Consider the following 15,769-nt stretch of genomic DNA (forward strand, 5'->3'; position numbering starts at 1 on the left):
TGTAGTAATGGTTATTAAGCTGAGTGAGTGTACTGACAGTCTATAATGTAGACTGTAGCCTGGTTATTCAGCTGGGTGAGTGTACTGACAGTCTATAATGTAGACTGTAGCCTGGTTATTAAGTATGGTGAGTGTACTGACAGTCTATAATGTAGACTGTAGTAATGGTTATTAAGCTGAGTGAGTGTACTGACAGTCTATAATGTAGACTGTAGCCTGGTTATTCAGCTGGGTGAGTGTACTGACAGTCTATAATGTAGACTGTAGTAATGGTTATTTATTATGGTGAGTGTACTGACAGTCTATAATGTAGACTAGTAATGGTTATTAAGTATGGTGAGTTTACTGACAGTCTATAATGCAGACTGTAGTAATGGTTATTAAGTATGGTGAGTGTACTGACAGTCTAGAATGTAGACTGTAGCCTGGTTATTAAGCTGAGTGTACTGACAGTCTATAATGTAGACTGTAGTAATGGTTATTTATTATGGTGAGTGTACTGACAGTCTATAATGTAAACTGTAGTAATGGTTATTAAGTATGGTGAGTGTACTGACAGTCTATAATGTAGACTGTAGCCTGGTTCTTAACCTTGGTGAGTGTACTGACAGTCTATAATGTAGACTAGTAATGGTTATTAACCTGAGTGAGTGTACTGACAGTCTATAATGTAGACTGTAGTAATGGTTATTAAGCTGAGTGAGTGTACTGACAGTCTATAATGTAGACTGTAGCCTGGTTATTCAGCTGGGTGAGTGTACTGACAGTCTATAATGTAGACTGTAGCCTGGTTATTAAGTATGGTGAGTGTACTGACAGTCTATAATGTAGACTGTAGTAATGGTTATTAAGTATGGTGAGTGTACTGACAGTCTAGAATGTAGACTGTAGCCTGGTTATTCAGCTGGGTGAGTGTACTGACAGTCTATAATGTAGACTGTAGTAATGGTTATTAAGTATGGTGAGTGTACTGACAGTCTATAATGTAGACTGTAGCCTGGTTGTTAAGTACGGTGAGTGTACTGACAGTCTATAATGTAGACTGTAGTAATGGTTATTAAGCTGAGTGAGTGTACTGACAGTCTATAATGTAGGCTGTAGTAATGGTTATTAAGCTGAGTGTACTGACAGTCTATAATGTAGACTGTAGTAATGGTTATTTATTATGGTGAGTGTACTGACAGTCTATAATGTAGACTAGTAATGGTTATTAAGTATGGTGAGTTTACTGACAGTCTATAATGTAGACTGTAGTAATGGTTATTAACCTGAGTGAGTGTACTGACAGTCTATAATGTAGACTGTAGCCTGGTTATTCAGCTGGGTGAGTGTACTGACAGTCTATAATGTAGACTAGTAATGGTTATTAAGTATGGTGAGTGTACTGACAGTCTATAATGTAGACTGAAGCCTGGTTATTAAGTATGGTGAGTGTACTGACAGTCTATAATGTAGACTGTAGTAATGGTTATTAAGCTGAGTGAGTGTACTGACAGTCTATAATGTAGACTAGTAATGGTTATTAAGTATGGTGAGTGTACTGACAGTCTATAATGTAGACTGAAGCCTGGTTATTAAGTATGGTGAGTGTACTGACAGTCTATAATGTAGACTGTAGTAATGGTTATTAAGCTGAGTGAGTGTACTGACAGTCTATAATGTAGACTAGTAATGGTTATTAAGTATGGTGAGTTTACTGACAGTCTATAATGTAGACTGTAGTAATGGTTATTAACCTGAGTGAGTGTACTGACAGTCTATAATGTAGACTGTAGCCTGGTTCTTAACCTTGGTGAGTGTACTGACAGTCTATAATGTAGACTAGTAATGGTTATTAACCTGAGTGAGTGTACTGACAGTCTATAATGTAGACTGTAGTAATGGTTATTAAGCTGAGTGAGTGTACTGACAGTCTATAATGTAGACTGTAGCCTGGTTATTCAGCTGGGTGAGTGTACTGACAGTCTATAATGTAGACTGTAGCCTGGTTATTAAGTATGGTGAGTGTACTGACAGTCTATAATGTAGACTGTAGTAATGGTTATTAAGTATGGTGAGTGTACTGACAGTCTATAATGTAGACTGTAGCCTGGTTATTAAGCTGAGTGTACTGACAGTCTATAATGTAGACTGTAGTAATGGTTATTTATTATGGTGAGTGTACTGACAGTCTATAATGTAGACTGTAGTAATGGTTATTAAGTATGGTGAGTTTACTGACAGTCTATAATGTAGACTGTAGTAATGGTTATTAACCTGAGTGAGTGTACTGACAGTCTATAATGTAGACTGTAGCCTGGTTCTTAACCTTGGTGAGTGTACTGACAGTCTATAATGTAGACTAGTAATGGTTATTAACCTGAGTGAGTGTACTGACAGTCTATAATGTAGACTGTAGCCTGGTTATTCAGCTGGATGAGTGTACTGACAGTCTATAATGTAGACTGTAGCCTGGTTATTAAGTATGGTGAGTGTACTGACAGTCTATAATGTAGACTGTAGTAATGGTTATTAAGCTGAGTTAGTGTACTGACAGTCTATAATGTAGACTGTAGCCTGGTTATTAAGCTGAGTGTACTGACAGTCTATAATGTAGACTGTAGTAATGGTTATTTATTATGGTGAGTGTACTGACAGTCTATAATGTAAACTGTAGTAATGGTTATTAAGTATGGTGAGTGTACTGACAGTCTATAATGTAGACTGTAGCCTGGTTCTTAACCTTGGTGAGTGTACTGACAGTCTATACTGTAGACTAGTAATGGTTATTAACCTGAGTGAGTGTACTGACAGTCTATAATGTAGACTGTAGTAATGGTTATTAAGCTGAGTGAGTGTACTGACAGTCTATAATGTAGACTGTAGCCTGGTTATTCAGCTGGGTGAGTGTACTGACAGTCTATAATGTAGACTGTAGCCTGGTTATTAAGTATGGTGAGTGTACTGACAGTCTATAATGTAGACTGTAGTAATGGTTATTAAGTATGGTGAGTGTACTGACAGTCTAGAATGTAGACTGTAGCCTGGTTATTCAGCTGGGTGAGTGTACTGACAGTCTATAATGTAGACTGTAGTAATGGTTATTAAGTATGGTGAGTGTACTGACAGTCTATAATGTAGACTGTAGCCTGGTTGTTAAGTACGGTGAGTGTACTGACAGTCTATAATGTAGACTGTAGTAATGGTTATTAAGCTGAGTGAGTGTACTGACAGTCTATAATGTAGGCTGTAGTAATGGTTATTAAGCTGAGTGTACTGACAGTCTATAATGTAGACTGTAGTAATGGTTATTTATTATGGTGAGTGTACTGACAGTCTATAATGTAGACTAGTAATGGTTATTAAGTATGGTGAGTTTACTGACAGTCTATAATGTAGACTGTAGTAATGGTTATTAACCTGAGTGAGTGTACTGACAGTCTATAATGTAGACTGTAGCCTGGTTATTCAGCTGGGTGAGTGTACTGACAGTCTATAATGTAGACTAGTAATGGTTATTAAGTATGGTGAGTGTACTGACAGTCTATAATGCAGACTGTAGTAATGGTTATTAAGTATGGTGAGTGTACTGACAGTCTAGAATGTAGACTGTAGCCTGGTTATTCAGCTGGGTGAGTGTACTGACAGTCTATAATGTAGGCTGTAGTAATGGTTATTAAGTATGGTGAGTGTACTGACAGTCTATAATGTAGACTGAAGCCTGGTTATTAAGTATGGTGAGTGTACTGACAGTCTATAATGTAGACTGTAGTAATGGTTATTAAGCTGAGTGAGTGTACTGACAGTCTATAATGTAGACTAGTAATGGTTATTAAGTATGGTGAGTTTACTGACAGTCTATAATGTAGACTGTAGTAATGGTTATTAACCTGAGTGAGTGTACTGACAGTCTATAATGTAGACTGTAGCCTGGTTATTCAGCTGGGTGAGTGTACCAACAGTCTATAATGTAGACTGTAGCCTGGTTATTCAGCTGGGTGAGTGTACTGACAGTCTATAATGTAGACTAGTAATGGTTATTAAGTATGGTGAGTGTACTGACAGTCTATAATGCAGACTGTAGTAATGGTTATTAAGTATGGTGAGTGTACTGACAGTCTAGAATGTAGACTGTAGCCTGGTTATTCAGCTGGGTGAGTGTACTGACAGTCTATAATGTAGGCTGTAGTAATGGTTTTTAAGTATGGTGAGTGTACTGACAGTCTATAATGTAGACTGAAGCCTGGTTATTAAGTATGGTGAGTGTACTGACAGTCTATAATGTAGACTGTAGTAATGGTTATTAAGCTGAGTGAGTGTACTGACAGTCTATAATGTAGACTAGTAATGGTTATTAAGTATGGTGAGTTTACTGACAGTCTATAATGTAGACTGTAGTAATGGTTATTAACCTGAGTGAGTGTACTGACAGTCTATAATGTAGACTGTAGCCTGGTTATTCAGCTGGGTGAGTGTACCAACAGTCTATAATGTAGACTGTAGCCTGGTTATTAAGAATGGTGAGTGTACTGACAGTCTATAATGCAGACTGTAGTAATGGTTATTAAGTATGGTGAGTGTACTGACAGTCTAGAATGTAGACTGTAGCCTGGTTATTCAGCTGGGTGAGTGTACTGACAGTCTATAATGTAGGCTGTAGTAATGGTTATTAAGTATGGTGAGTGTACTGACAGTCTATAATGTCGACTGAAGCCTGGTTATTAAGTATGGTGAGTGTACTGACAGTCTATAATGTAGACTGTAGTAATGGTTATTAAGCTGAGTGAGTGTACTGACAGTCTATAATGTAGGCTGTAGTAATGGTTATTAAGTATGGTGAGTGTACTGACAGTCTATAATGTAGACTGTAGCCTGGTTATTAAGCTGAGTGTACTGACAGTCTATAATGTAGACTGTAGTAATGGTTATTTATTATGGTGAGTGTACTGACAGTCTATAATGTAGACTAGTAATGGTTATTAAGTATGGTGAGTTTACTGACAGTCTATAATGTAGACTGTAGTAATGGTTATTAACCTGAGTGAGTGGTCTGACAGTCTATAATGTAGACTGTAGCCTGGTTATTCAGCTGGGTGAGTGTACTGACAGTCTATAATGTAGACTAGTAATGGTTATTAACCTGAGTGAGTGTACTGACAGTCTATAATGTAGACTGTAGTAATGGTTATTAAGCTGAGTGAGTGTACTGACAGTCTATAATGTAGACTGTAGCCTGGTTATTCAGCTGGGTGAGTGTACTGACAGTCTATAATGTAGACTGTAGCCTGGTTATTAAGAATGGTGCGTGTACTGACAGTCTATAATGTAGACTGTAGTAATAGTTATTAAGTATGGTGAGTGTACTGACAGTCTATAATGTAGACTGTAGCCTGGTTATTCAGCTGGGTGAGTGTACTGACAGTCTAGAATGTAGACTGTAGCCTGGTTATTCAGCTGGGTGAGTGTACTGACAGTCTATAATGTAGACTGTAGTAATGGTTATTAAGTATGGTGAGTGTACTGACAGTCTATAATGTAGACTGTAGCCTGGTTATTAAGTATGGTGAGTGTACTGACAGTCTATAATGTAGACTGTAGTAATGGTTATTAAGTATGGTGAGTGTACTGACAGTCTATAATGTAGACTGTAGCCTGGTTATTAAGTATGGTGAGTTTACTGACAGTCTATAATGTAGACTGTAGCCTGGTTATTAAGCTGAGTGTACTGACAGTCTATAATGTAGACTGTAGTAACGGTTATTTATTATGGTGAGTGTACTGACAGTCTATAATGTAGACTAGTAATGGTTATTAAGTATGGTGAGTTTACTGACAGTCTATAATGTAGACTGTAGTAATGGTTATTAACCTGAGTGAGTGTACTGACAGTCTATAATGTAGACTGTAGCCTGGTTCTTAACCTTGGTGAGTGTACTGACAGTCTATAATGTAGACTGTAGTAATAGTTATTAAGTATGGTGAGTGTACTGACAGTCTATAATGTAGACTGTAGTAATGGTTATTAAGTATGGTGAGTGTACTGACAGTCTAGAATGTAGACTGTAGTAATGGTTATTAAGCTGAATGAGTGTACTGACAGTCTATAATGTAGACTGTAGTAATGGTTATTAAGTATGGTGAGTGTACTGGCAGTCTATAATGTAGACTGTAGTAATGGTTATTTATTATGGTGAGTGTACTGGCAGTCTATAATGTAGACTGTAGTAATGGTTATTAAGCTGAGTGAGTGTACTGACAGTCTATAATGTAGGCTGTAGTAATGGTTATTAAGCTGAGTGTACTGACAGTCTATAATGTAGACTGTAGTAATGGTTATTTATTATGGTGAGTGTACTGACAGTCTATAATGTAGACTAGTAATGGTTATTAAGTATGGTGAGTTTACTGACAGTCTATAATGTAGACTGTAGTAATGGTTATTAACCTGAGTGAGTGTACTGACAGTCTATAATGTAGACTGTAGCCTGGTTATTCAGCTGGGTGAGTGTACTGACAGTCTATAATGTAGACTAGTAATGGTTATTAAGTATGGTGAGTGTACTGACAGTCTATAATGCAGACTGTAGTAATGGTTATTAAGTATGGTGAGTGTACTGACAGTCTAGAATGTAGACTGTAGCCTGGTTATTCAGCTGGGTGAGTGTACTGACAGTCTATAATGTAGGCTGTAGTAATGGTTATTAAGTATGGTGAGTGTACTGACAGTCTATAATGTAGACTGAAGCCTGGTTATTAAGTATGGTGAGTGTACTGACAGTCTATAATGTAGACTGTAGTAATGGTTATTAAGCTGAGTGAGTGTACTGACAGTCTATAATGTAGACTAGTAATGGTTATTAAGTATGGTGAGTTTACTGACAGTCTATAATGTAGACTGTAGTAATGGTTATTAACCTGAGTGAGTGTACTGACAGTCTATAATGTAGACTGTAGCCTGGTTATTCAGCTGGGTGAGTGTACCAACAGTCTATAATGTAGACTGTAGCCTGGTTATTCAGCTGGGTGAGTGTACTGACAGTCTATAATGTAGACTAGTAATGGTTATTAAGTATGGTGAGTGTACTGACAGTCTATAATGCAGACTGTAGTAATGGTTATTAAGTATGGTGAGTGTACTGACAGTCTAGAATGTAGACTGTAGCCTGGTTATTCAGCTGGGTGAGTGTACTGACAGTCTATAATGTAGGCTGTAGTAATGGTTATTAAGTATGGTGAGTGTACTGACAGTCTATAATGTAGACTGAAGCCTGGTTATTAAGTATGGTGAGTGTACTGACAGTCTATAATGTAGACTGTAGTAATGGTTATTAAGCTGAGTGAGTGTACTGACAGTCTATAATGTAGACTAGTAATGGTTATTAAGTATGGTGAGTTTACTGACAGTCTATAATGTAGACTGTAGTAATGGTTATTAACCTGAGTGAGTGTACTGACAGTCTATAATGTAGACTGTAGCCTGGTTATTCAGCTGGGTGAGTGTACCAACAGTCTATAATGTAGACTGTAGCCTGGTTATTAAGAATGGTGAGTGTACTGACAGTCTATAATGCAGACTGTAGTAATGGTTATTAAGTATGGTGAGTGTACTGACAGTCTAGAATGTAGACTGTAGCCTGGTTATTCAGCTGGGTGAGTGTACTGACAGTCTATAATGTAGGCTGTAGTAATGGTTATTAAGTATGGTGAGTGTACTGACAGTCTATAATGTCGACTGAAGCCTGGTTATTAAGTATGGTGAGTGTACTGACAGTCTATAATGTAGACTGTAGTAATGGTTATTAAGCTGAGTGAGTGTACTGACAGTCTATAATGTAGGCTGTAGTAATGGTTATTAAGTATGGTGAGTGTACTGACAGTCTATAATGTAGACTGTAGCCTGGTTATTAAGCTGAGTGTACTGACAGTCTATAATGTAGACTGTAGTAATGGTTATTTATTATGGTGAGTGTACTGACAGTCTATAATGTAGACTAGTAATGGTTATTAAGTATGGTGAGTTTACTGACAGTCTATAATGTAGACTGTAGTAATGGTTATTAACCTGAGTGAGTGGTCTGACAGTCTATAATGTAGACTGTAGCCTGGTTATTCAGCTGGGTGAGTGTACTGACAGTCTATAATGTAGACTAGTAATGGTTATTAACCTGAGTGAGTGTACTGACAGTCTATAATGTAGACTGTAGTAATGGTTATTAAGCTGAGTGAGTGTACTGACAGTCTATAATGTAGACTGTAGCCTGGTTATTCAGCTGGGTGAGTGTACTGACAGTCTATAATGTAGACTGTAGCCTGGTTATTAAGAATGGTGCGTGTACTGACAGTCTATAATGTAGACTGTAGTAATAGTTATTAAGTATGGTGAGTGTACTGACAGTCTATAATGTAGACTGTAGCCTGGTTATTAAGTATGGTGAGTTTACTGACAGTCTATAATGTAGACTGTAGCCTGGTTATTAAGCTGAGTGTACTGACAGTCTATAATGTAGACTGTAGTAACGGTTATTTATTATGGTGAGTGTACTGACAGTCTATAATGTAGACTAGTAATGGTTATTAAGTATGGTGAGTTTACTGACAGTCTATAATGTAGACTGTAGTAATGGTTATTAACCTGAGTGAGTGTACTGACAGTCTATAATGTAGACTGTAGCCTGGTTCTTAACCTTGGTGAGTGTACTGACAGTCTATAATGTAGACTGTAGTAATAGTTATTAAGTATGGTGAGTGTACTGACAGTCTATAATGTAGACTGTAGTAATGGTTATTAAGTATGGTGAGTGTACTGACAGTCTAGAATGTAGACTGTAGTAATGGTTATTAAGCTGAATGAGTGTACTGACAGTCTATAATGTAGACTGTAGTAATGGTTATTAAGTATGGTGAGTGTACTGGCAGTCTATAATGTAGACTGTAGTAATGGTTATTTATTATGGTGAGTGTACTGACAGTCTATAATGTAGACTGTAGTAATGGTTATTAAGTATGGTGAGTGTACTGACAGTCTATAATGTAGACTGTAGCCTGGTTCTTAACCTTGGTGAGTGTACTGACAGTCTATAATGTAGACTAGTAATGGTTATTAACCTGAGTGAGTGTACTGACAGTCTATAATGTAGACTGTAGTAATGGTTATTAAGCTGAGTGAGTGTACTGACAGTCTATAATGTAGACTGTAGCCTGGTTATTCAGCTGGGTGAGTGTACTGACAGTCTATAATGTAGACTGTTGTAATGGTTATTAAGTATGGTGAGTGTACTGACAGTCTATAATGTAGGTTGTAGTAATGGTTATTAAGCTGAGTGTACTGACAGTCTATAATGTAGACTGTAGTAATGGTTATTAAGCTGAGTGAGTGTACTGGCAGTCTATAATGTAGACTGTAGCGGTACGTAGCTAACCGTGCTAATTGTGTTTTGGTTGCATTTTGCACAATTATAATCGTACAATATGGCACCAATCTTTAGCACGAATGTTCAGTTTTATCCTGAACATTCAGCTCTGACACTTTCAGTGAATACCTGAAATGATTTCCATTGAGAATGTCAATCTCTTGACGCTTAAGGGGAAAATACCCCGGTGGGTTATGACCACGCGATGCCTCGCATTCACCAAGACAATGCAGTGAATGTGCTAGGGGAAAGTAAGCACATTAAGAGCAAATATCCTAAAAAAAATTTTTTTATAAAACTTGACCATAACGTACTCTTTGGCTTTTTCGGTGAAGTCACATAACGGCCAGCATGGTTTTTTTTCCCTCCAAATGTTTTTGTAATCTGTGCACATGACCTGATGAAACGAATAACCTTTTTTATTTAAATAACCCACGTGACAGATCCAACTCATCTCTCTTCTTAAACTATAAACTAGTTTTCTATTTTATTGTACAAGGTAAGGACCACTGAGCTATGTAGCGTTTTTTCACAAGCGACCTGCCCATCACAAATGAAAGCTCAACACAAAGTGACTTCATCGTGTGGAAATGTATTGCAGTTAAATATTTTAAATGCGTGATGTTAATTCTAAATCTGGAGGGGGGGAAACCGGAGGAACCAGAAACAAATCCACGTGACCACGAGGCGAGAGACACTCACACTCCAAATATACTACCAGCAGCTCCACTGTCAACAACAACAACCGCAGTTCGCCACCAAGTGGCGGTGACGTCACCACGACGCTTGTGCCAGGCCATGTGCACCTTGAGGCCACGTGAAATGTCGAACGCCCGCTGGCAGGAGGTCACGGGGCAGACCCAGGTGCCACGGGTCGACTGACTGAGACGACTGGCTGATGCACCACCTGTGCCCCCTACTGTGCCAACTTGCTGTCCTCAACGGATGGCACCTCAGCCAGCCAATCACAGTGGGTGACTTCCTCCAATATTTGAGGCACCGCAACCTCAGCAGGGTCATCCCCACTTTGTCCCACGTTTTCCTGGCTGAGGGATTTCCCCTTTCCCAGGACCTCAGGAATGCTCAGAAAATCTGCAAACCTGTTCCTGGGGGTCGGATATTGGATCACCGTTCTTTCCCCTAATGACGGTAATAGGTGTGGCGCTGCAGGTTACTTTTTTGATGGAGTTAAATAGAGATTTGTGATCGCGGGCCACTGAGGCAGACTCCATCTCCTCAGCAACCCGCGACCACCACCCATCCTTGCAGCGCCTCACGGCTCCCCGAACCTCCGAGCGAAGGCTGCGGTAAGCCTCCTCATTCTCCGACGTGGGACGCTGTAGCCGATGAGAGTGGGCCTGTCGATTTTTCTCAGCCAGCTTGAACACCTCCTCTTGTCAGCCAGGGTCTCTGGGGAGGTCTGGACCGTGTACCCAAAGCAGCCATTGCAACTACATGAGCTACAGTCCTAAACCTCGCCCATTTCCCCTCGACATCAAGAGGAGTGGGAGGCGATGCCAATCCCAGCCGCAAGCGATGATGAAATTCTCGTTTGTAACTTTCATCAGCTAGCTGAGACCATGCCACTAAGGGTTTGAATGGGGTCCTGGGTGTACACCCACCACCGGAGTGGAAGAATTGCAGGTGCATCTTACAGATGACAAGTCGATGGTCAGTGGGCAGATCAGCTCCACGGTCGGTCCTGGTGTCAAGGACATGGGCTCGCATTCGCTGTTCCGTCACTATGTAGTCCAGCAGATGTTCTTGCTTGGACCCGGCATGCATCCATGATGTGGTGTGGATGCTCCGATGCCGGAACAGTGTGTTGGTAATTACAAGCCCATGGGCTGCACAAAAATTTAGCAGCCTCCTGCCGTTGTTATTGAGCTGATCTGCCCGATGCCTTCCAATTACTCCAGACCAGGTGCCAGCATCATGACTAACTTGGGCATTGAAGTCACCCAACAAGATGACTATCCCGAGGGGCCACTTTAGCCAGCACCTGTGACAGGAGGTCATAGAAGGCATTTGACTCATTGGCCTTGCTTGCATCCCTCCACGGATGTTCGTCTTTGGTGGGGGCATAAGTTACCATGACCACCACTCCTCGCCTGTGGTTGATGGGAAGGCGAGCCCAAAGTAGCCTGGAGCTTACAGCTTCCCACACCTCATCACCACGCTCCCACAGCCCTTCATTCTTTTATTCAGAAAAAGAGCCACACCCTGTTGTTTGGCAGTCTCCTGCCCCGTATAGAGGACTGTCCACCCCTCATGGTGGCAGGAGCCAGAGCCGGTCCACAGGACCTCCTTATTACCACAGAGATCCAGGCGGTACCGGTCCAGCTCTTGACAGAGGAGTGGCAGCCTCTCCTCCGCAGTGAGCATTCGAACATTCCACGTGGCCACACGTAGTGTTTTTTTTGTTGTTTTTGGAGGAGCCCCGAGAGGAAGGATTCAGTCTCCTGGCTCCGCCAAATGGGGTTTGGTCAGGAGACGTCATAGACGCCTGTCCCCCCGGGGCCTCCGGCACAAGCTTATTTATAAAATGTTGTGGTCGTGGTTTAGTGGTAATTAATTGGAGGTGGAGGGGTTTCCAGCCCTTCACACCTGTCCAGAGCCCCCACTTAGCCACTGTGGTGGTTACAAACGCCATGAGGGGAAAGGCCAATCCGAATTGGCCCCCCCCCCCGGCACTGCCCACGGCAGCATTGCCCGTCCGGCACCACAAGGAGGTAGGGGGTTGTTTTGCCGGACACCACCACCATTACCACCACTACTACCACCAACACTACCACCACCATTACACCACCACTACTACCACCACCACTAGCACCACCACCACTTCCACCACTTCCACCATTACCACCACTACTACCATACACTACCATCACTACCACCACCACCATTACCACCACTACTACCAGCAACACTACCACCACCATTACACCACCACTACTACCACCACCACTAGCACCATCACCACCACCACTTCTACCGCCACTTCCACCATTACCACCACCACCACCACTACTACCATACACTACCATCACTACCACCAATACCACCACCACCACTACTACCGTACACTACAATCACTACCATCACCACCACCATTACCAACATCACTACAATCACTGACCACCACCGCTACCACCAATACCACCACCACTACCAGGACGTTTGCGTGCTGAATGCTGGAATCTGATCCCGCGTCTCCTCCCTCTCCTCCGGCCCTCCCCCCTCACCAGTGGCCTCCCAGACGGCCTCCCCCGGCCCGGGCCCCGGCCCCGGCCATGGCCACGGCCGCCCCCTCCGCGAGGGCTCGCTCCTCCTGGCCCATCCGGGTGCCCAAGCGCTCCGCGGACGACGCCGGAGGAGGAGCCGAGTCCCACGCGGCGCCCTCTAAGGTCGCTCGCCCGCTCGGCGATGACGCCGGGGGGCCGGGGCCCGCGCCGGGGCCTCCCCGCCGCGGCCGTCGTCTTTGTCGCCCCGTGACGTTCCGGGCTCTCGAGGGGGGGCGCCGCCGCCGGGAGACTCCGGCGGCGGCGCCCCCCCGGGAGAGCTCCCACGGCGGCGGCGGCGGCAGCGGCGGCGCCCGGACGACGACGACGCCGGGAATCGGCCCGAGGGTCGCCCCGGAGCGCGGAGACGGCGGCGGAGAGTCGGGGCCGGCGCTCGGCGCCGACGAAGCGGCGGGCGAGGAGGAGGCGGAGGAGGAGGAGGCGGAGAGACGCAGGGAGGCCGCGGTTGGACCGCGTGCGGCGTGGAAGAGACACTTCGACTTTTGGTGGCAGGGCGTGGGCAGGAGGGCGAGCAGCAGGAGGGGCGGAGGAGGAGGAGGAGGCGGAGCGAGAGGAGAAGGAGGGGAAGAGGAGGCCGAGGCGGCGATGAAGGCGGAGGAGGAAGAGGAGGAGGAGGAGGTTTTGACCGGGCAGTCGCCGCTAAGCAAGCGGCGGGAGGCGGCGGCGGATTGTCCGGCGGGACCGAATCCCGATCCCTGCCCGGGCTCCTCTACCTGCCGCGCTCCTCCGCCTCCTCCGCCTCCTCCGCGCTCGGCCCCACGTGGGGCGACGCTCCACTTCTTCTCGCTGATGCCGTGGCCGCTGGCTGAGCCGCCACCACCGCCCACCGGGAGGCGCCGGGGTCGCGCCCTGGAGAAGCAGCGGCAGCGACGGAGACAAATTCAGCAACAATACCGGCAGCAGAGAGCGTCGTCATCGTCGCCCAGCTGTTGGTCGTTCTCGGACGCATCGTCGTCGTCGTCTTCATCGCCGGAGGAGGTGGTGGAGGGTGACGAGGTGAAGGAGCGGAGGGGCGAGGAGGAGGAGGTGGTCGAGGGTAACGAGGTGAAGGAGTGGAGGGACGAGGAGGTGGTGGAGGGTGACGAGGTGAAGGAGCGGAGGGACGAGGAGGAGGTGGTGGAGGGGGGCGAGGTGAAGGAGCGGAGGAACGAGGAGGAGGATGTGGTGGAGTCTACGGGGGGCATCCGCAGGCTGCTGCTGAAGTTTTGCACCAGCCGCCTGCAGCCGAGCGTCAACAGAGCACGAGACGATGGGGAGGTGGCGGACAACGAGGAGGAGGAGAACGAGGAGGAGGAGGAGAGGAAGACGAGGAGGAAGAAGAGGACGAGGAGGAGGAGGGGACTACGGAGATCACGCAGTGCAGCCGATGATGGCGACTGCAAGTCGGGCGACGAGGTGGAGGAGGAGGAGGAGAGGGTGACGAGTCTCAAGAGGGTGGAGGAGTGCCGGATTCTCAAGCAGATAGACGACATCATGGCTGAGATACCCCAGCTGGAGGGGAGATGCAGGGTGAGGAGGAGCAGATGAGGTGTAGGGTGGTGAGGAGGGGCTGGGTGGTGAGGTGTAGGGTGGTGAGGAGGGGCTGGGTGGTGAGGTGTAGGGTGGTGAGGAGGGGCTGGGTGGTGAGGTGTAGGGTGGTGAGGAGGGGCTGGGTGGTGAGGTGTAGGGTGGTGAGGAGGAGGGTGAGGAGACTCCAGGGCAGCGGGTGAGGGCGTTGGGAGTGGCTCACTCGCTCACTCGCTCGGACACTCAGTCACTCACTCAGACACTCACTCAGACAGTCACTCAGTCACTCACTCAGACATTCAGTCACTCAGACACTCAGTCACTCAGACACGTACTCAGACACTCAGTCACTCACTCAGTCACTCACTCAGACACTTACTCAGACACTCACTCAGTCACTCAGTCACTCACTCAGACACTCAGTCACTCAGACACTCAGACACGTACTCAGACACTCAGTCACTCACTCAGACAGTCAGTCACTCACTTAGACACTCAGTCACTCAGACACACACTGACACACACACTGACACACACACTGACACACACACTGACACACACACACACTGACACACACACTGACACACACACCATGATACACACACTGACTGGAGGAGGTGGAGCGTGGTTAACACATCTATGCCTGAAAGATTTTAGAAAGAAGCAGAGAATACGGAACAACCCACCTGTTGTCCATTTCGATTTCCGCGTTGCCTCTAGTCTTCAGTCTTGCTGTGTATCCACCGTCTGCTGGAGCTCGCCTTCTATAGCGAGGATATCCATCATCTCCAGTTTGTGTGTCTTTAATAAATTGTCTCGGATATTTCTTGCTACTCTCTATGTCCTTCATACATGCTGCTGCATTGACATTAAGGTTTCCGCATGGCCCATGAATCATATTTGCAGTCACTACTGCAAACAGATTTTGGGTCTTCCTCTGGATTTGGAAACTCGGCAGATATAACATCAATTTGGATTGGATGATTTTTTTCTTTCAGCCAGATTAAAATATGAGCGTGGGGAAGTCATCTACATCATTAGACCTCCTTTGGCAGTACCAAAATATAATAATAGGGGTTTTTCCACTTTTTTCTGGCAACAAAACTGAAACCTTTTTACAAGGATTCATGTTACAGCATTAACCACAATACCTGCAGTCAAAATGCAAACAAAACACACGCACTATGATAATATATGTGGCATTGTCCTTGAAACCGATTGGCCCACACCAAGGGACGGCTTTCTTGAGAGCCTCGACCCAATTGGTGCTCGACCAGAGGACGCCAAAAGGTTTCAGTTTTGTTGCCAGAAAAAAAGGGGAAACCCCTATGATGTGGAAGTCCTCGCTTCTGCCACTCAGTTGAGTACATCCAGCATCTTGTTTCTCCAAAAAACACGACTCTCAGTGAATGCTCTCGATGAATTTGACTTGCTTTTGTCTGAACACCCTGGCTGTGAAGTCGTATCGACGGCTGGGTGTCTGGCCGAATGAAAGTTATTTATTTTTTGGTTTTATCTGAGGCCAAGTTGGATTACATGTAAAGGTAATAAATAAGTCGGGGACATCCATAC

At 44.6% G+C, this 15,769-nt stretch overlaps 1 protein-coding gene across 1 annotated transcript in view; it reads left to right on the forward strand.

Moving 5' to 3' along the window:
* Positions 1-14,244, forward strand: part of LOC142917108 (uncharacterized) — a 33,721-nt gene extending 19,477 nt beyond the window's left edge. Inside the window, exon 2 of the mRNA XM_076061803.1 lies at positions 12,638-14,244. Coding sequence (XP_075917918.1) covers positions 12,638-14,218 — 1,581 coding nt within the window. The 3' untranslated portion in view covers positions 14,219-14,244. The remainder of the gene's footprint in view (positions 1-12,637) is intronic.
* The last annotated feature ends 1,525 nt before the right edge of the window (positions 14,245-15,769 follow it).

This window comes from Petromyzon marinus, unplaced genomic scaffold (genome assembly GCF_048934315.1).
Source record: "Petromyzon marinus isolate PM22_M1 ecotype Great Lakes invasive population unplaced genomic scaffold, UKy_Petmar_22M1.pri1.0 PM_G_Scaffold_42, whole genome shotgun sequence".
Lineage (NCBI taxonomy): Eukaryota > Metazoa > Chordata > Hyperoartia > Petromyzontiformes > Petromyzontidae > Petromyzon > Petromyzon marinus.